Source organism: Styela clava, chromosome 1 (genome assembly GCF_964204865.1).
Source record: "Styela clava chromosome 1, kaStyClav1.hap1.2, whole genome shotgun sequence".
Classification (NCBI taxonomy): Eukaryota; Metazoa; Chordata; class Ascidiacea; order Stolidobranchia; family Styelidae; genus Styela; species Styela clava.
The window spans coordinates 27,076,588-27,099,365 of record NC_135250.1 but is presented as its reverse complement, the minus strand read 5'-3'; the positions used below and the strand labels follow the sequence as shown (position 1 = coordinate 27,099,365).

Sequence of the window (22,778 nt, the reverse complement as noted above, 5' to 3'; positions counted from 1 at the left end):
ACTTGATTCCAAATTCAAAAATTTTGATGTCAAGTTATACAATTAAGCAAAAGGATGGCAACCTCGCATACAGGCTGTTGAAGAAAAATCCTCTGTCATTTTCAAGCCTATTGATGGTAGTGGTACATACTAATGTACTGTGACCCCAACAGCTGATGGCAAAATTGTAGGACGAACATATAATTCCGAATACGTCGATGTTTTGACAGGTCAGCTTAATTTAAATAATTATTTCAAATTAATTCAAATAAATGGTGAATATTCTGTATTAAAATATCTTGACTGTAAATTTGTGGAGGAATTGCCCGTTGGTGGAAGCATTGGACATTAGTATTAACATCGTTGGTTTAAATTTCCAAGTTAATTCATCTTACCCACTTTCTCTAGGGTTTTAAAATGGCAATGCTAAACAATAGGTTAATATTGTAGTGAATATAGTGAATAAACAAGCCGTATAAAAAAGTGTTCCTATAAGTGGCATATCAAAAAATATTTAAAAATTGCAGAACATTGAAAACTGTGTACTTTGTTATCTTTGACTCCTGAGAAATAATCATTTTGTGCTAATTCAACATTAGTTATGCATCCGATTTTTCAAGTAAACTGAATACGTTATATTTTTGTTCATTAAATTTGATTGCTTAATTAAGAAATCCATCTTGTTCAGTGAACAATACTATTATTAATATGTAGTAAATAATAATTTTAATCATGATGATGTCACATTTTTATATGAGAATTTATTTAATTAGTTTGCTGCTCTGATGAGATCGCAAATTACCTTTTCACATAGATTGCGCTCAGTAAAAAAATCAATGTGGTGTGAATTGTATGAAGTTTTCATTGATCTCATTTAACATATATTATTTGAATGTTTAGGTAATAAAACTGAAGTTTCTGGAGTGAAAGCTTGTGGTGATCCTAAGGATCCATTTTGCATTAATCTTACTTGGAATTCTCCTGAAGTAACACCAAAAGAATATCTTGTTGATATATTAGGAAATGAACGAAAACAATATCATTCCAAACGCACAAACTTTTCAGCTGATAATTTGGAGATTGATAAAGAGTATGGCTTTATAGTAACAGCGAAGTACGACAAACACGAAGGACTGCCAAGTCAAAAAGTATTTTTCAAAACACCTACACGTGAGTCTACCATGCTACATAAATAATATTTATTTCTCATGATATTAATTCAGATTTAAAATTCCACTATCGAGTCAAAAATTGTTCAATATGAATGCGAAGTGTATGAGTTAATACAGCAAAATGTTTTAATTGATAAACAATTACTTCTATTACTTATTGGTATTATGTTTTACAAAGCTTATATGAAATGGGTATTGGTATTTTTGCAGGTCGAGACACATGTGTTCATGACATTGAGACAAATTTTGCATCCGACAACCCATTTGAAATTGGTGTGGAATGGAAGAAGCCTATGATTAAATGTTTGAGATATCGAGTTGGTATTTACAATTATGAAGATGACAGATTGATCTACGACCATAAAACAGAAAAAAAAATTAGCACAACCTTTCAATTGATAGATCTCAATCTATTGTGCTATATTAAGGTGGAATGTTTGTACCCAGAAGGAAAATATGGAGTTTCATCTAAGTCAAGTACAATTACTCCATTATCTAATGATATATGTAAGTTATTCTTCAATTTTGAGATCACGGTAATCAAAATTGTAATCTTCACTTATCTATTGCTTTCGAATATATTTATTCTCTTTGGAAATTCCTCACCTTTCATTATTAACCAACTTTTGCTTGGTTTTTTAAAACATGTGACTTGGCATTTAATATTTTTCTATATAAGTTAGGAAATTAATAATAAATGTCGGCATAATTTCGTTGGCATTGCAAGATTAAATCTTAATCAATTCATTCTTACAATCCAATCGTATATTGAATTGTGTAAAATAACACTTTTAATCTCTTTATTTAAAAGTTGCTGCTTTCCAGCAAAAAACAACAACAAGAAATGCAGTACTATTTTCCTACTACTTTATTTTCGAAATATATACAGGCAAAAAAACAATTCCAAACTTGCAAAATCCGACGATGAGTGCAGACGATCCCTTTGTAATTAGATTGCAGTGGCATGAATCAGATCTGGCTCCTAAAAAGTATCTGATACAAACAATAAAAGATGGGAAATTATTAAACGATGAAGAGTCAATTTTTAGGAAGAGAGAACTTAAAATTTATTGTGGCGTACAAATGATTGGATCAACGTACCAGTTTATGGTAACCGGTATTTTTGAGAACTATTGCAGAGGAATATCTGCTATTTCTACAGAAATTGACACTGCCAAATGTGAGTTTTTTTCAAGTTCAATAACGCCAACTGTATTATAAACAAAATTAATTTACATAAATTTGGAGCATGATATATTTTTTTGATTCTTTGCAACACATAGTTTATCCAATACCAAGAACGTTAATATGTTTGTGAAGAAACTTTAAGAGACATTTGTAAATATTAAATCGGAGATATTTAACAAGGAAATGCCAACATGAAGATAAATGTAATAATAATGTAGTGCAATGATTTATCCATTACTGTAAATCTGCCTTCGAATATTTAAATCAACAAAATTCTATTATTTTATGCTGAACATAAGATTAAATTTTTTAGATGACTTCACTTCGGTAAGGAATTTGCAGGCCGGTAGAGATGAACGGAATCCATTTCACATTGCTCTGAAATGGGATCCTCCGAAATGTCCTCCTATGTCATATACTATCAACCTGTACAAGGACGATGTGATAGTGAGGTCAATAAAAGAAAGGCAAAAATGTGACGCTTTATTCTCAAACTTGGAAGAAAACACAGCCTATTCGTGTTCTGTTATTGGCATTTATAGGAAGCAAAAGCATGGAACTGAAATTAAATCAAGTTTAATGAGTACTGCAAATAGTAAGTATTTGTAAAGTGTGTTGGCTTTATTTCTGTAGGGAAATATTAGTGGCAGGGTGGCAAGGAATCGAATCTAAAAATTGGTGTGATGATAGTTATGTCATTGTGTTACAGTATAAAGATCCCATTACATTGCCTAGCCGTAGATAGAAGGTAATGGTAAACCTAAAAGAGACCAATTCTTCCAAAATAGTACGTCATTATTTAACAGTAGTGCTCATCCAAAACGTTTTTATAATAGAAAAGTGAAGTATGTGCCTGTGATAAGTGCGTCAGAGGGTCATGTCCCAGTATCTTTAAATATTGTAATAGATCTATAAATATGTTTGCGCAACGATGAATTTTTAATAATTTATAATAAAAAAAAATATGTGGGTTTTCGACACGTGAATATAATATGTATTGTTTCGATCTTGGGATACTTCAAAAACTATTCGATTTATTCTGTTATTACTTTTAACACCTTACAGAAATGGATACTGCACCGACTAATTTTGAGGCTATTGCTAGCAATAAAAATCCTTTCCAAGTTCGACTGCGTTGGGATCCTCCAATTGTAAAACCACCTGAATATATTGTTCGTATATTTTGTGGCGAAACAAAAATTAATTCTCTGACGACAAAAAAAAACGAAGCAGTCTTTGGGGGCTTGAAACAAAACACAGAATATTTTTGCACTGTTGTTGGGATGTTTGAAGGGTTCAAAAATGACTTCATTATGATCAGAAAGTCAGATATAGTCACTACTGGCGATGGTAAGAGGAACTTTTTCAATTATTATCTTTAGAAATAGTTTATAATATATTTATTGGAGTACCCTTTCAATGACATATTGACGATTTTTTTCAATGAGGCTTCGTCGCATAACTAAAATTAGCACTCATTGGTTATATTATCTCTGCCCCCAACTTACATTTGCACCTATGAATTGCAATCGTGACATTTGTACCGTAGCATTTATTCAACGTAATTTTGCTCAAATATTGTAATATTTTTACAGATAAAATGCTTGCTCCTATAAGCTTGAGATGGGTACCAAGTAATCGGGAAGTTACTATCACTTGGGATCTGCCAGATAACCATTGTCAACTTATGGAGTACATATGCCAATTACTAGAAGAGGAGAAACCGTTCACTACAAAAACAGTCATAATAGATTCTGTATCATTTTCCGAACTTCGCAATGGATACAATTACAGATGTATAATTACTGCCGTGTATAAGAATGCTCACAAAGCACATACAACATTGGATCATGTTAGAATTAATAGTAAGTAGAATGAATTGAACACATTCGCGTTGGAAAAACCCATAAATCTACTTTGACGAGGTAGAGGAATTGGGAAGAATCAAGTCATAAAATGTGAATTCATTACAGTGACTCTTCTATTCCTGAAGCTGTCAAAAGTAGAAAAAATTATTTAATTTGACTTTGGCAATTACACAGATGATTTCAATTAATTACTATATTTTACAGACCATATGGTGCACCGTATTTTAAGGCGCGCTGACTTTAAAATAATTTCGTTTAAAATATTTGGCACAAAGGTGAACTGCTATAAAAATGGCCTGCATAAAACACAAAAATCATTTTTTTAGAAAAAATTGTACAATCTAATTAATAAACTAATTGATAGGGGTAGTTTTGTTGAATTTTACAAATAGAAATAATCTCGTGTTTTTAATGTTTCAGCGCAAAGAAACAAAAGTTTCAACATTGGACAAAAAGGTAGTTCAATGTTAATCAACTTTTAGAGTTAACATTACTAGACAACAGAAAACAGAAGTTTTATCACATAGCGTCAAATTATTGCTGTTACCATTAAGTTATGCTAAAAATGGACATTTTCATATCACAATTGTATTGGTCAAATTTTGCATCAACAATATACATTTTACTTTAAACTTTACTCAATTATGTGAGTATTTAGATACCATACATAATAAACGGACAAGAAAATTTTTATATCTCTAGAAACTAAAATCAGATTGTCTGAAAGCTTTAGAGGCAGCTTCAAGTGATAAATAGCATAATCTCGTTCCACAAATAAGCAAGTGTATTTGTTAGCATATGTTGGATCGTAGTCTAACTTCTTCAGAAAAAACAAGATATAACTTCATTAAACTGCCAATAATGCTATAAGCATATACCATTATTCGTTTTTTAATTAAGTTCCATGTTGTTTCGTATATGGTTTGAACTATGGTGTAACGAAAGATATCAAATTCACTTGCTGTTCTTTGTTAAATGAACGAGTGAATCTCAAACTTTATATTTACATTATAGGTAAACCTATAAATATCAGCTGCAAAGCATCAGCAAAAGACAACACACTTTTGCTCCTGGTCAAATGGGAAAATGGTGACATTGGCCAAGAAGCTGTCAATTTCAAAAAAATGAAATCTACAATCAAACTTTTTAAGCGAGACTTAGATAAAGTAGGAACGGCAGACGATAACTGGGAAATGCAAGATTTTCTGGAAGTGGAATACAGCATCACAGAATGTTCATATAAAAATCTTTTATACGGAAAGGAGTACAGAGTACAAATTTCAACAAGATATATGGACTTGGATTCAAAAGGAGAAAAAATTGCCGAGAATTTCAAGCTTTTTTCAACAGGTATTTTTTCTAAATTTTCATTTACATTTTTGATTTCTGTATTCTTCAGGATATGAAAATTTAATAATGTCTCAGTTTTCCATAAGCTATGATCTTTGTAATGTTGTTGAAGATGATATTCAGTGATGCCAAATTGTTTATCTCAACATGCACCCATTAAGCTATCTCATCCACTAACTTCAAGTCCACTCATTATGACTCTATTATACACATTCAGGAGTTGACACAGCAAAAAATCTCAAAATCGAATGGAAAAACAACCAAATAATAGCAAAATGGGATGAAGCTCTAGGAGCAAAATCATATGAATTGAACATTTTTGACTGCGGAATCAGGAAGAAATATCTGTCGTTTGCACCCACAACCAATACGTGGACTTTCAATATGACTGCAAATTGTCGATACGGGCAAAATCGAAATTTTCAACTCATTGGGAAATGTCTAGATACAGCATCAGTACCTTCCGAGAAACAAGTCACAATTGGTATGTCATTACACAAGATAGGGATGGAGGATAAAGGGAGGGTTAAGAAAATCTGATGTGATTTAAAAACTGATTATAAAAATAATAATATTTCATGGATCCAATAGTTACCCCTACACATAACTCAATTCCAGCATATCGTGACACGCGAGGGCAACCATTACATATTATTCATAAACTATGTTTATCTCGGTGTATCTTCGTTAAGACCATAACCACTGTAACATACACATTTAAACCCAATGTTTGTTTGTATTAGGTGGGAATATTAGAAATAACCCAGTTACCTATATTAACTAAAAACCATGTAAAAGCCTGTAAAAATTGGTCAATTTGAACCTAGACTAAGAATCTAATTACAAGACCTCATATATAATGATACATACAGTCTTAAATGCACTGAATTGATGAAAAACTCTATGATATCACTTTTTGTAAAATGAGTTATAAATCTGCGGCAACTTGGTGATTGTGGTTCTAAATTGAAAATAACTACCTAAGGGAAGACTTCACAAACGAAACAAATTAAAGTAGGATCATAGATGGAATTTAGTAAGCAAAAACAGTTTCTTTACGATGTACCTATGTTACGTTATTTCAAATTTATGTGATCCCAGGTGGAAATTATGTTCCAACAAATGTGGAACTGAAACCATCTCCCGATGATACAAATCGACAATTGTCTGCATCATGGACTGCTCCTGTGGAGATTCCATTGAAATATTACATTCAGCTAATCGAAGATAATCAAATTGTCGATAAAATAGAAACAGAAGAAACAACCTTTACTTTTACTGGCCTCAAACCAGGATCAGTGTATACTTATAATATATCTGCATATTATGCCAATTTTGAAGATACAGTAAGGGTGTGGTCCAACAACTGCTTCACAACCAGAGGTGAGTATTTACATAAAACCTTGAATGCTTTCCTATAGCATTTTTACCTACTATAATTTTTATGGTGGCAAAATTTTCACAGAATTAATTTTAACAAAGCAAATAGTATAATTGAAATTCATTATTCACTGTACGAAAATAATATTCAGAAATGCTGCTTGTTGATTATCTGTCAAATTTAAGGATTAATTGCTGTCTTTGACTAACATTGCTTTGTAAAATGATATTCTGACATTATCAAACTTTAGTTTAGCCTGTTAAAAATGTAGATACTTTTTAATGTATTAAAATATATTTAGAACTACCGAAGATTCACTCATGTACTTGGGAACAAGGTATTGTGACATTTTCTTGGAATTCCGTCAAGGGTGCAAATTATTACACTATTTGCCTTATGGACGAACATTTGGAAGAAACCATTATTTCAAACCAAAAAGTTGACCACGAATCAGTTTACAGAGCTGAAATGATGGGAGAATTAAGAATGGGGAAATCATGCATGATGAAAGTGACAGTTTATGATGAAATTGGTCAATCAGTGAGTACCGACTGGACGCCACAGCGAATCGGTAATTTATTTTGCTGGGAAGAATATACTTTAGAAAAAAAAACTGGTGATCAATTATGGTAAATTAAACCGACATTCCATCACCAGTGTACGGTAGATATTCAGAGATAAAACCAGTCATTTTTAGATAATTAACGAGTTTTCACCTCACATTTTTTTCTTACCAACATCAATTTGACAAAATGATCCTACAAGTCTAATATATATAAAATTAGGCGAATTGCTGATTAGACTAATTCTAATAATATTTGACTATAATAATATCAAAATACTAAAGCATATTTATATGAAACCATAATTATTTTTTACTTAAAGGTGATCCCAAAGCCCCTAGAAATGTTAAAGCAACAAAGAATCGACAAATATCTCGTCGATGCATGAATATCAAGTTTGACCGTCCGATTTATGACAAAAGCCCTTCAAAATATCGAGTTGAGGCGATACCAAATACTGGGAGAATAAAGGCAATGGTATTCAGTTCTGAAGATCAGATCATTTTTACTCATTTGCGTAGAGGTACAGAATATACTTTCGTTGTGTATGCTGTATATGAAGGAGAAGAAAGTGAAGGAAGCCTTTCGAATATTGTTAGTATTTCTGGAGGTGAGAAAAATTATATTCTAAATCATTTTATCTTGCATAAAAACCCATATCGAAACGTATACTTTTTTTACAAGTCTTTAAAAAATTTTGTAGAGCGAACTAATTACGTTTTATAAAAATTCACAACATTTTCAAGACTCATGGACAGATGCATTATTTATTTGACTTACTAACTACTAAGCCATCCACATATCAACTTTCAATAATAAATCGTTTTGTTTTAGAACCGCATTATGAATTTTCAACAATGAAATTCAATCAAATGCAAGGTGGCAACTTTAAAATTGGCACTGTACATGCTCCAGGTAAGAAAATTGCCATTTTACTATAGGAGTTTTCTTTTATATGTTTTATAACCCATGTGCATATTTCATTTTATAGGAGAAGTAAATATCACTCATAATCATCCTGATGGTCCCTTTGGTGAGTGAATATTGTATATCATGCTATCCAAATTGTATCAAAGTCAGTTTTTTATGCATCCTTTTTATTTCAGGCACACCACTAGATATAAAATACGAGATTACAAGTACTCAAAAAAATTGTGAAGAGTGCGAGATTTCTTGGCAACCACCTTCATTTAATCAGAGAAGAAACGATTTCAAAATTTATCACTTCAATATTCGATTGGAGCGCCAGGATGGTTATGTTGTGAATGTGAAAAAAACATTTTCAGAGAAAGAAATGACTTACGACATTAGATTTACTCTAGAAAAAGGGTGGGAATATGATGCATACATTTCAACAGTATTTGAAGATATTGACAGAGATGAGGATTACATTTCACCACCAGTATCGCTTCACATCTACACACGTAATATTATTCAAATTTTTTTTAGGTGACAACGTTCGCTCTCAATAAGGCTTCGCAACACATTCCCCTTTATTTTGGAAACCTATTATATTTTAAAAGAATGAATCTTTCTTCATAGATATTTGAACCAAAATATTTCTTTCAGAAACTTGCATAACTTCAGTCCTTGTGCATACTAAAAATCAAGTATTGCTTTTATTCGCAGATCCTGAAAGAGTCGAATTGCAGCAAAATTTGTGGGAGGATAATACATTGATATTAAAATGGAACATTGCCAGAGGAGCTCAGAAATATCGAGTCGTTATATGCGACGAAGACAATGAACTTCTTAATGATTCACCCTACTTAACAGACACTGATTATTTATGGAAGTTCAATAATTCCTTTTTTGGAAATGCCTACAAAGCCATTATTTATGCTATTGGAAAAAACATGATGGAATCTAAATATGATTCAGAACTCACTATATTAGGTTGGTGTATAATAGTGGTGAATCAGATATTACAAATATTTATTTCAGTTATGTTGTTAAATCTTTACTTTTATAAAATAGCCTTGTTTCATGATTTAACAAATAAAATGAATTATGAATAAATGGCTACTTAAATGAAATATCATTGCTGTCTTGTATTGATAAAAATAACGTTTCAAATTTGAAACTGAGTAAGTCCAAAATGAAACTTTCAGACGTTTACATATATTTGGTCCTTTTCGAGAGCGACTTCCTATTTAAAGCCTTATTTACATACATAATGCAAACAAGGTGAAAAATGTTGCGACCTCTGATACAACATGTCTTTTTTATTGTCAGGTGGAGACAAAGTTCCAAAACAAGTAACCGCAAAACTTGCTAAAGACAGCGAGTCTTATAAGCAAGCTGAAATTTACTGGGAGGAACCGACAATAAAACCCCAAACATACATTATTGTAGCTGTACCTGAACTTGGTGAGGAAATTGAGAGTGAGCCGATTAATGGAACAAATTACTTATTTGATGGGCTTATGGCTGGAACCAAATATGAATTCAAAGTTTTTTCAGTAGATGAAAACAGCAAAAGAAGTCTTGGTTCATCCAGTGGTACAATAGAGACAAAGCCAAGTAAGAATACGGTTGTGATCTTTACAAGCAAATGATAAGTTTCACCTGTGTGTATCAATAACAAAAAATGCTTTCATAAAATAATTGACATCAGGGTGAGCTTTTGTCTATATACTAACATACACATACTTGGCAAAGCAAGGGTGAAGTAGTAATGCTTGATCTCATTCTTGTACAACCAAAAGCAATACAGGTTTAGAAACCTGAGTGTTACAAATATTAAATGAGTAAGGTTCATTCTATTAGCCTATTTTCTCTGCATTAAACAGATCCAAACATGGTAAAAGGAGTCAAAATAAGCGACAGAACAGAACAAGGATTTTGTGTGATCTGGAATGAGATGAAGATGATTGAAGCACTTGGACAAATTCAGTATGAATTAAAAATAACAACTCAAATGCCGTTCATGGAAATTACACGAAGAACTACTGACCCACAATATTACATTAGTGGATTGTGTTCAGGCAAAAAATACTCTGTTAAAGTTAGAGCAATTAATGAGAAAGGAATAGGTGAATATTCAACGAAGTGCTTGACAATGACAGGTATAATATAAAAAATGCGTTTTAGTATGATATTGGGTACAAATGTTTTGGTTTAAGCACTTTAAACAAATATTGGCGCTCCCGAAGTATGTGTATCAAGATGGCGCACAACCGGAACCTTAACCTGGTACACATAACTATGTTCAGGTTGTGGGCCATCTTGGTGCACATACTTCTGGACCTCCCAAAAATGTATGTTAAACATTTAAGATAATTGAAAATGCATCACCTGTATTACTGATATTTCGAGATCGAATCATACCAGACTGTACCTGGGTAATTAGTATAATTTTATAATTATTTATATATAATATATATAAATATATATATACCGTGTTGTTCCGAAAATAAGACTAGGTCCTATTTCAAATTGTTTCCGGAAAATAACACTAGAGCTTATTTTCGGGTGATGTCTTATTTTTTCCTTTATCAATAACAAAATTACGAAGTAGTGAATTACGAGATTTTCAAATATACAAAGTTTGAAAACCGATATTCATTCACTAATAAATAACACGTTTTTATTCGAAATACCTACAAAACATAGATTATCAATCATTCAAAACGTGTATGACAGATTCCTTGCTATCGACTATGTCAAAAATATTTTTGCAGGGTAGGGCTTATACTAAAATCATTTATAAAATTCAGGCTAGGTTTAATTTTCAGGGTAGGTCTTATTTTAGGGGAAACACGGTAATATATATATATATAGTATTTTAATTGCATTTTATTTTATTTAATATATTTTATTATTCAGAATATGGAAAACCAAGTGATATTATCATGAAACTCTCAGAACCACCTGCTTCAGCCATTGAAATAAAATTTGTTCAAGCTCCTGATGAACCAAGTGATTACAACATACAAATATTGAAAGTTCAACGTAATAGGGATATGCCTATATTGGAAGGTTTGCTGTTTAATAACAATGTGGAAGATACAAAAAGTATGTTGGTTTATCTTTGCTTATTGAATCAGTCTCTGTCATTACCGGGACAAAGCATTATGAATTCAAATTTACACTGAATGATTTTGAATACTGAATCAATTTGTATGATATTGACATTTTCCAAATAAATGCATTTCATTGTCTCTGTTTTGTTTTCGGAAAACCCTATTTTATTTTATTCAAAATAGAAACTGAAAGTATTTTGGTACAGTCATGAAATTAAATTAGGACCCAAATTTGTATTTACATCACCACCTCACTGTATCTTTTTTCTCGTTTGCTTTGGTCTCAAGAACAAAGACCAAGCATTAAAAAGCAGACATGGCCGATGGCATATTTTTGTTGTTAGTGGTCTTCAACCCAACACGCAATATAAAGCAGCATTACAAGCACAATATGGAGAAAATATGGGGGGAAAAGTATGCACCATATCAGCTGTGTTAACAGGTTAGGGAAACTTTTTCTTTTTTCACTTTCTTGCACTCGCATTGTCGAATTAATGTTTACGTGATCTTACTATTTTTTTACGACAAGTGAGAAATGGACTCTAATTTTCATGTAAATCAACTCTGTAGGCAATGTCAGCACTTGAGGTCCAATGTCAGGATATATTTGATCAATTTTGAAATGCCCAATACTTGTGGTTGGGTTATGATATTAATAAAGTAGATAACAAAATTGATATTGATCTAATTGTGACTATTAGTTGCAGAGGTAATATTGCAAACAGAGCTAACATTATTGACATGTGAAGTCCGATTCACTCTTAACATAGTTAAACCAAAGGTTGAAAATAGAAATGTTATTTTTAATATCCACACAATTTTTATTATTGTTTTCTGACATTATAGCTTCCTCTAAACCGGCAAAACCCAATGTGGAGTTGTGTAAAGATGAAAATGGATACAGTTGCAGGGACGTGTATATTGACTTTGGTAATCACGAAGACTGCATGAGTCACCAAATTTTGGTAAAAACAAGCCAAGATGTTGAGGAGTCTCAAGTTACAATTGACAAACTAGAGATCTACGAATGTTCTTGTAAACATGAGGCAGGAAAATATTTTTTTCAAATTCGTTGTCAAAATCTGTCCGAACGATTTAGTGAATGGTCCGATAAAACTATGCTGCAACTAGGTGAGGATTTACTATTTATCTGATGTTTCGTTAATTAGGAAAGAACGAGTACAATTAACACATTGGTGCAACTGCAAAGGTGATGAAAAAATTAAACCGCACGTTCTCTTATTTACCTGTTTCAATCTATCGAAAAAGTTCTCCATATTCTGAATTTGTGAATTGTAAGCAATATCAAATTTATTTCCTAAGACCGTGGCATGTGGCTTGTTTGAACGAAATGAAATCTATTTTACTATTCGACGAGTACATTCATATATAATAAGTTACGTGTTACATTTTATAATGCACTGGCTAGTCACGATTATCGTTACAAGGCTGTGAGTATTGGTGGTAATTGCACCGATAACAGGAAACGTTGGGCAAAGAATTTCTTTCTTGTTTACTGCCAACATTATGATTATTTGGCTTTTTTATGTTCATTTTACGTTTTTCTTTCGATTCCGTTTAACAGAACCTAACCTCACGCTTCAGACGCACGTTATGAATCATTATTCCGATCAAATCGTATATGTCTACACCTCATTGCCCTCCTTCTGTCCTGAATAGGTGTCCTTCTATTTCTTAACATAATTTGTATTTGCGGCAGTTTAGTTATAATAAATACAAATATTTATTTTAGCACCCCTCCCACTGACTGGAGTGAAAAGTGAAACAGATGGGGAATATATTAAGATAATTTGGAATGAGCCAACTCGTAAAGTATCTCAATTTATAGTAACGGCACAACTAAAAGAGGAATCACAGAGTGCAGATAATAAACTGAGTTTCAAAGTGCACGATCAATCGTTTGTGTCATTTTCTCCTCACTTTCCCGCTGCGGAGTACATTGTCAGCGTTCATGCTGAAGTATATTCACCCCAGTCAAAGAACATTGCTGGAAAATCTGTTACTTTACAAGACGTTATATCGAGTATGTATTCAATATTAACTCGTACACATGGATTATTTGGGTATTTATTAAACAAATCAAATGCTAGGTAATTTTAAATTTTGCAATGTCTGATTTGATGATATATCACAATCAGTGTACCAGTTATAAGTTGCAAATATACTTAAAATCTGAAAACATCCTATCTCTTTTTCAATCTAGATATAATAACTCAACTATTTTCTTTCTGAATATTATGTAATAAATTGTTTTTTGATTCATTCAGAACCTGCTATTCCTCAACCACCACAATTTATACCCGATGGTACAAAAATAGTGATGAATTTTAGAAATTATAGCGATGTATGTGATGAACGTGAAGTTGAAGTTAGCAACAGAGAAGATCAATCAATCTTCATAAGGCTCAACGCAGACCAAACAGTTTACGTTTATGACAATAAATTATCTGCTGGAATGGAATATTTTGTTCGTGTGAGGAATATATATAAAAACGTTAAAGGAGATTGGTCAGATCCACAGGCAGTTCTACTAGGTATGTTTATGAAAAGACATGAATCAAATTGACAAATGGTTGAAATTACGTCTTTTGTTATCTCAACACTTTCTCCAGTTGCGTGTTATAATTTAGCTTTTAGTATTTTGTTACCACGTTTTAAGTGAAAAATTTTCCTTTACTATATTCTTGTATAAAAATATAATACTTTCTTTAACAGTCCCAGGAAGAGTTCAAAATATACAAGTTGAAATTTTCAAATTCAAAATGAAAGTTAAATGGGATGATCTATTGCTGAAAAATATAAATTACAAAGCAACAATTTTGGATGATAAAAATCAAGAAATGGATTCATACAGTGGTTCAACATCTTCTTGGAATTCCGAAAAGCAACTTTTACCGGGAAGTAGTTATTGTTGTAAAGTTGTGGCATTTAATTCCGCCGGCGAAGGACCAAGTGAGGCTTCAGTCAAACAAAAAACAAGTGAATACCTTATTATCTTTATATTCATGTTTCAATAAATAGACTTACAAATTATATTGGGATAATGTATTTGTGATCGTTCGACTTTTCTTGTTGGAGACGGGTTTTGGATTTTTTAACTCGCATGCAAGGTCACATACTATGCAAGGTATACCAAACTATTTCTAACCCAAAACCAAAATTGACATTTTTCCCACAGGCTGGATTCATCCAACTGATATTGAAGTTACTAAAGATGTCAAACAGCCTTCAAAGAGTGTAAAACTAGTATGGGAGAATCCTGCCGGAGTTAATTGCTTCAAATTGAAAATTGATAAACAGGAAATATCACTAACTGAGAATTACTACTATTTTGACCACGGAAAACCTGGACATACTTACACAGCACAACTGTTTTGCGGATTTGATAAAAAATACGACAACAAATGCATCACCAAAAGATTTACCATGAGTGAGGGAATAATTTGCTAAACTTTATATTAGATTGATCTTTATATTAGATATATCTTCAATATAAAATAGGCTCCAAAGAAGACACTTTGTTTGGTATTAGTGTAGTATTGCCTAGTGTAGAGAATACCTAATATATAGAGTGTCATAAAGTCCTGAAAAAATTCAATTGTAAAGGGAATTTATCGATACCATATATTGTTTTTTCTCTCATAGATATATTGAATGGAGTTAAATTATTTAAACAATTACATATTAAAAAACAACAAACCTGGTTAAGATATATTGAGAGCTGACTTAATAACAAAATTGAAATTGTGATGGGACTTTGTGGACACCCTGTATTATTTGCTGGTAATGAGCTTTGAAGCTGGCATCTTTGGTTGTGCCCATACATTGGCAAAATCAACGCAACAACAATGATTAAAGACAAAAAGTCGCTTTAATATATTTTATCAGATCTTTGGGTGCTACGAAAAATGCAACATAACAATTGTCGTACAAAAATGACCATCTTTGTTAATGAAAATTTGCCAAAATAGTTCTTTAACGGCTTAAATCTTATCTATAATTTTCATTTTACCTATTTTTTATATTTCACTCCTTTGGCCTTTTGAGAAATCGTATACCTAATTGATTAATAATTTTTTGAAACGGGTAACTTTTTTTTTCTTTTTTTCAGGCCCTCCACCCCCTAAAACTGTGAAAGTTACTCCGAGGACTGGTGAGAAATGCGAACTTACAGTTGTGCTCGATACCACTGACACTGCACACTGTAAATACGAAATATGTGTGTATGAGTTACCAGAGACTCAGAGTACCTTTATGGTTGTCGGTGAAGTAACTACTCAATGTACGGTGATAGGAGGAAATCTCAAACCCCTGCACGAATATGTTGTTGGCGTCAAATCATATGATGAAACTGAAGGGTTAAAACATTATAGCAGTGAAACATTTTCTGAGCCAGTTTTGACTTGTAAGTTAAATATTCTCGAACATAGAATTGGAATGGATTGCCCATTCCGATATGTAAGTGAGCTAATGCTGTCTGTATTTTATAGATGAGTTCTTCCTTTAAAAAAGTTCATTGAAATCAAACCCCATTACTTTATAATAAAAACTTTGTAACCTCCCACCAAGTAAAGCATATGAAGTTAATACATTTGGTCGTGTGCCCTATGCAAAAAATATGTTAATCCCAATTTTGAAAAACCTAAGTTACGTTTAAAAAATCTTTTTCCTTATTTGAAGATAGTTCCATAGTAACTATGAGAAGTGATACTCATCTTGCCGATATCAACGCTCATTATTTGTAACAAGAAAACAGAGTAAATGGGTAAAATGTACGCTAGTTGTTGTGACCTTTTGAATTGGTACCTCGCAATCCGTAAACAAAAAGCAGTACAAAATGCGCATGTTTCACCTCTTCGTGCTTGAAATTTTGAAATTTCAATCATTGAAAAAATACACACTCCATACACATAATAATAGGGAATACATATTTATTCTTTATTTACTAAATGACCTCTGAAAATTGAATATACATATTGTATATCAAACTCAAACTCTTTAAATACATAATATCGCTCAATTTATTAAATAACATAAAAGCCACGATAATATTAAATGAGAATTTTCCAAGTTGTAAATGTTAAGCTAGAATACATGCAATCCACTGCACTAATTTTAATAACATGTAAATTTTCTTTTAACAGTGCCTGGAAAAGTTTCTCAAAATCCTAACGAACATGTTGATCGAGATGAAGTCGTTAGTACCAATTCCTGTGCCGATGTACAATCAGCATCAAACCAGTCAATGACAGGTTAGTATTTTATATATCCTTATAACAATTAAATGCCGTTCGATAGTGTGCCTGCGAATATGAAACAATCATGAGGCATAATAAACGTACAATGGCTGCTGATACTATTAGTGGTTTCAAATTTCTCACCTTACTATCCTACCTGAGCTACCATTGATTGCGACATTGAGTGACATGCAGTAGATATCATTGCGTAAATTAAGTACGTTTTTGCTCGCTTCTTATGAGTTTTTTTTGTAGGTTTTAGGAGGGTTTCACACGTTTTTATGAGTTTCTATATTGTTCTAAAAACTTAAAATAGAAATGAACTGTCGAAGTTGCAACATTTCATCTTAGTATCTGATAATCCTTTTACCACAAAAGAAAAGGCATCTGAGACATTATGCTAGTTTCTTGTAGGTCAATATTACTTCACTTCAAATAGACAGAAACAAAATTACCGGCCCAAGGAAATTGTTTTTAGTTTTGTTCATGTAGATGTACAGAATAATAATAAAAAAAAGGGAATTTTTAAAATAACCTAACTCCAGAATTATACAATCTTAAATAGAAGTTAGAAATTGCAGTTTGCTTAAGCCAATTAGTTGCTGGTAGACAAAAAACATGGTAACAAAATTAATGATATGTTATATTTTTCAGATCATATAAAAAACCATCAATCTTATAACCATCCGGTATCGCCAAGCAGAAAGAAATCAGTTGTTATGGTGTTCTGCATGGAATGTGAAAATGGCCTTGGGGAAAAATCGAAATATTACATCAACAATAGCTTGAAAGCAGTACAAAAAGACATTAATAAACTCATATGGGATCATATCAAAGAATCAAAACACTTAAAAGAAAATATAAAAATATCAGGTAATGATTTATGTTTGTGATGATAGTAGGCTGGTCAGTTGAGAGTCTAACACACGCTTGGCAAATAACTCACACAATAGTTCTTCTATAAGGTAGGGCAGGGCTACTCAACTCTTTTTACCAAAGATCCACACCACATACGAAACTTCAAAATTATTTGGGTCCGGTCTTTCGATAAATTATGTTTCGGAATCCTTAAACACGCACTTCCAAGGCCGACTAATGATTATTAGCTAATCAAGATTGTTTATTATGGTGTTATAGTTATTTTCATATATGTTCAAAACTATAAAAGTCATTTTATAAAAGGAAATTTAAAAAGTGGGGCTAATGATTCAAATTAGGTGCGGTCCGAATTGAATACTCGAAAGGTCCGGATGCGGACCGCGGTCCGCCAGTTGAGTAGCCCTGAGGTAAGGAAATGGAAAATTAATCACATGTTACGCGTTTTCGTAACACGAATAGCTAAAAGCTATGCACAAATTTCTAATAACTTCCGTGAAATGAAGTAAATTTTTTTTGAGTGTCTCTACACGTTAATTTCTGTTTGTGCATGATTGCACCCAAAAGTATTAGGAATCCAGGACGTTTCCCACAAAAGTTATGTTCTCTCTAGAATATGTTTCAAATCACCTCCTAGATACAGGGGACAGACTTGTATATTCCGCGCAAAATTGTTAATCATCCACTTCGTTTTCTTCTTAAGTGCTTTTTCTGCTACCTGGGTGTGTCGACGGCAAAAATATTGATAACCTGGGTACAACACCCCCAAAACGAGTCTTACAGACTACGTTACACTCAGTATAGTGCGAGGCATGAAGCTATTTCCAAACATTGCAAAACGGGTCCAGATGGTTCTGAAGACGATTGGCAAGCGGTGTATATGGAACATAATGTGACAGTACTGAGAACGGGATCGAGTTTGAACAACGTAGAGAGCTTGATTGAGTGAATTAGTGGTTTTACCAAGACAATGCATCCCCCACGTACTAAATTACGCATTTGACTAAACTGATAGAGCGATTTTAAAAAAAGGTTCATCAACAAAAGCTGTGACTTCGAATGGGCACCTCATTCATTAAATTTGAACGCCTCAGATTTTAATCTGTTGGGGTATTCAAAAGACAATGTGTATCAAAAAATTCCCTAAACAATTGTTGAACTCAAAACTGGAACTGCAACAAAAATCAGAAAAATCCCACAACGCACACCAGTCTGCTCGCCTGCTCGCCTAGCAGGCGATTTGAAACATATACCGGTTAGAACCTAACTTTCGTCCAAGATAGGTTATTTAAGCTCTTGAGCACTATCATCACCAACGCAAGTTGAATCATCAACAAAATCTAGTAATTTATTTTATTTTTGAAAAAGTTTTCAACAAATTTGTGGGTTCCGTTTTTTTGACTCCTGTATAATAAATATATAGCATAGCGTTGTAGTTGCTTAGTTAAAATTACCCGTTCAATGCAACATTCTAGTTTAATTCACCACAAGCAAATCCACATTTAGATATTTAGTGTGCTTATTTGCCTAGTTTAATATTTGTTTTTCATACTATTTACAGAAGGAATATCAATTAAAGAAGATCTATTTTACTTCCCTAAACATCCGCTAAAAAAAGGCTACAAAGTTTATTATGGATATAAATTAGACGCGGCAAAAGGGAATGAAGTGGTGGTGAAAATAATAGAAGACTACGAGGAAGAAACTGAAAGGGAAGTCGAAGGCTTAAAGGATATTGCTCATCATGAAAATGTAGTATCATACATCGACTCGGGATATTTCGAAGATGGAAACAAAACCGCAGTATACATAGTGTTAGAAAAGTGCAAAAGGCAAACATTATCCGATATCATAGACAAGAAAAAGTCGGAGAAAAATATAAATTTAGTATCCATGGAAAAAGATGGATTAGCGAAGAAAGTAAATATATTAAGAGGAATCGCTTGTGGACTACGACACATTCATGATCAGCATATTGTTCATCGAGACATAAAGCCTAGTAACATATTATTTAGAAATGAAACAATTGTTGTGTCTGACTTGGGTTTGTGTAAAAAAATACAACCTGATAAATCGAATACCGCAAGTAGGTCTAACATTGGTACCTTTGGATGGATGTCTCCTGAACTACAATGCGATGAAGAAAAATCAGAAAAGCAAACATTCTCTGATAAATCAGACGTTTTTTCGTTTGCTCTTGTGTTTTGTTTTCTATTGACCGATGGCTGTCATCCTTATGGGTATGACAAAAGAGGAAATTTTTCCAATAATCAAGGTGACTGGAGTTACAATATCAGAAATGGAGATGCCCCAAAACTTGGCTTCCTTGATGATGACCGAGTAATTGATTGTAGAATTTTTCACGATATTATTGAAAAGATGCTTCAAACAGAGAAAAGAGAACGTCCCACAATGGATTATGTTATCAAGCATCCAGTTTTCTGGAACGAACGGCAAAAGCTGGAGTTCTTTTCTAATGTTGTTAAATACATGGAATTGACAAAAACTGACAAACAAGGTTGCACATATCCAGACGATGTCGTGAACTTGAATGAGAACGTCAACTCCGATCTTAAGGAACTTCTGCCTTGGAAAAATAAACTAGAATTAAATGAGGAAGAAATCGAGGAGTTCAAATCGTCTGATGATTTGGAGACGAACAATGTTACTTCTGACTCTCTCACCAAATTGGTTCGCAATTCCTATAACACTGAGTTGGTATCACACCTCGTAAAATTTATCAGAAACCGATATACTCATGATCACGACAAGGAAACTTATGAACCATTCAAAACGGATTATAAACACTTATATAATTTTTTTGCTTTGCGTTTTCCTCCTTTGTTTATATATGTTTATAAGAGATTTGAAGAGCACTTTACATCTGGTGATAAAGCATACTCTGAGTCAGCTGTAGCTCGTTATTTTGAATTCAGTTGGAAAAGAAAAACGCGCTAAACATAAGAGCATAAAAATTTTCTCATCATTGCAGCAACAGAAATGAAGTAAATTTTTTTTCTAAATACAGGACTGATCAAATGTCCGAATGAAGAATGCTTTGTTTGCTTTCATCGACTGCAAATGTATATGGAAATGTTGCAGACTTATGGGATGCTTTTTTATACGTTACTGTCTTGCTGAGAAACATATGTGTATGAGTTTCTTTAGGATTCGAAAAATTCATATATATATAAATAAATATATGTTCAATAGCATTTATTTCTAACCAAATTTGGTGCCTGTTTGTTACAGAAAGTATGATATAAATTATACTGAAATTTTGATTGATAATCAAAAACGCTCAAGAAAATTTATTGAATAAATCTGTGCATATCCGAGCATTTTACTTTATTAACTTTTGCTCTAGTGGTTCAACCTATCATTATGTTCACTAGATACAAAATGACAAAATGGTGGACATGCATTTTTCTATTTTATTCTTCCTATAACGAGTACTTGATAACGGCAAAATCTGTACTCGAGTATAACATTTTTCATTTAACTGTTGCTGTAGTGTTATTTTACAATGAAAACTGAAGAAATTTTTTTTTTTCATGTTATTGTCAACTTTAGAGGACTCCGATTTTTAATCTATGTTATCAATAATGCTGATTGTTTTCTTTTTAGTTTATGCTACTGTTGAATTGTGCATTTAACAGAGTTCACATAGATTTCTAGAATTTATAAGCCTGTATTGGAATTCTAAAATACAGTTATCATATATTATTACTTTTATTTTAATACTGACTCTTTTATTTGTTTTTAGTTTTTCAATTCTTTGTTTCATTCATTTTAATATGCAAAATTCCTAATACCTTATAACATTTACGCTACAGCTATCATCCAAACTTTCCAATCAATTAAAACCTTAAAAGATTCATGTTTTGAACTGATTTTTGACAACAATACTGTCGTGTAAATTTGTTTCTAATCAACCTTTGACCTCTGATCTTACATCTGTTGTCAGATTCATAAATGTGTTTTGAATATGTCTCTTATAATTTTTTTCAAATATACTGGTATACCCAGATATGTAAATACAAGGTAGTCCATTCAGGTTTTATTGTATGTTATTGGATATTTGTTTATTTGTGATTTGTGATTTTCATTTTGTGATTTGTGATATAATTTCCACGTCAAATGAAAAAGGATTTTTATTAGGTTCCGATTGCAGCTAAATTTCATGCTTATTTTGAAATATTAACTTGGAAATTTTAAGTTTCATATCAAAGGTTCCAAGAGTTTGAACTAATCAAATTTTTTTTATTCATGTTCACTGTACATTTATGCTATTTGCTTTTCCAATTTTTACGAGCAATAGTTGAGAATGAAATATATAATGCAATTTGTAAATTAAATTATATATAACTACTATAAATTGAATGTTGTTGTTGCTCGACCATAAACTATATCCATTTTTTAAATTTCTTCCGTTTTGTTCCTTATTCAGTGCTGACCTTCATGTGCTATGTCTAAAATTATGAGATGTTTGATGAGTTTGATACTGCTATAAAGAAGAGAAGGTAATCTAGGACTTGAAACAGCTCTTTATTCATACATTTCATTATCAAGTATGTAGGCTAATCTTTTTTCCTCATAACTACTACCGGGATATTATATGATTAATTTTAATATTCTGAATTGGAGTGATATATACGCCAAAAACGTCGGATTATCATTGAATTGTTCACTGATAGAGCCAAATAGTGTTAAAAAGATCAATTGTTATTTTCAAAAACATAACCGATATCTGTAAAATACAATGTAAGAACGCCGAGATGGTTTGCGCTAACAGTGTCGACTTTATCTATCAAAAAATTACCATTTATCGAAAATTTACTCATAATACGATTATCAAATCTTCCATTATGAATGATCAGAAAAGTAGCCGCATATTCAAATTTAGCAGTTTTGCACAATAACTGGTCCGAGTCTGAAAACATACACGGTATAAAATGTATATCAAGTCGTGTTAAAAAAATCACGGGTTTAGTCCACCAATACCACTATTTGAGCTTAAGTCATCCGATAAATTAAAGAGAAAAATAGCGCACTAGCACATTTTTACTGACAGGTGATTCATATACAGTCCTCTAGTATTTCAATAATTTAAACTGA

The 22,778-nt window shown here is 32.2% G+C and overlaps 1 protein-coding gene across 2 annotated transcripts; it reads left to right on the top strand.

Moving 5' to 3' along the window:
• The first annotated feature begins 62 nt into the window (after positions 1-62).
• On the top strand, positions 63-21,917 carry LOC120335177 (uncharacterized). Of its 2 annotated transcripts, XM_078113097.1 has the most exons (22): positions 63-209; positions 880-1,149; positions 1,362-1,658; positions 2,041-2,331; positions 2,653-2,934; positions 3,405-3,689; positions 3,935-4,204; positions 4,628-4,663; positions 5,222-5,557; positions 5,775-6,041; positions 6,659-6,940; positions 7,240-7,509; positions 7,824-8,111; positions 8,336-8,416; positions 8,493-8,534; positions 8,608-8,925; positions 9,131-9,397; positions 9,737-10,024; positions 10,294-10,569; positions 11,330-11,518; positions 11,815-11,968; positions 12,373-12,504. In XM_078113097.1, exons 3-21 carry the CDS (start codon positions 1,445-1,447, stop codon positions 11,868-11,870), a joined length of 4,338 nt encoding a protein of 1,445 aa, XP_077969223.1. In that variant the 5' UTR covers positions 63-209; positions 880-1,149; positions 1,362-1,444; the 3' UTR covers positions 11,871-11,968; positions 12,373-12,504. The 2 variants fall into 2 exon arrangements, with proteins under 2 accessions (XP_077969223.1, XP_077969227.1); XM_078113101.1 differs by lacking the exons at positions 63-209; positions 880-1,149; positions 1,362-1,658; ... (14 more) ...; positions 9,737-10,024; positions 10,294-10,569 and adding exons at positions 13,280-13,570; positions 13,815-14,081; positions 14,263-14,526; ... (3 more) ...; positions 17,439-17,657; positions 19,222-21,917 and having other exon boundaries at positions 11,362-11,518; positions 12,373-12,657.
• Positions 21,918-22,778: the final 861 nt, after the last annotated feature.

Bases quoted from the DNA above. Each gene is read 5' to 3' on its own strand.
- LOC120335177 (XM_078113097.1), top strand. From the start codon at position 1,445: ATGATTAAATGTTTGAGATATCGAGTTGGTATTTACAATTATGAAGAT. The intron at 2,332-2,652 runs GTGAGTTTTTTT...TAAATTTTTTAG, and splicing joins AGAAATTGACACTGCCAAAT to ATGACTTCACTTCGGTAAGG. The intron at 2,935-3,404 runs GTAAGTATTTGT...AACACCTTACAG, and splicing joins TTTAATGAGTACTGCAAATA to AAATGGATACTGCACCGACT.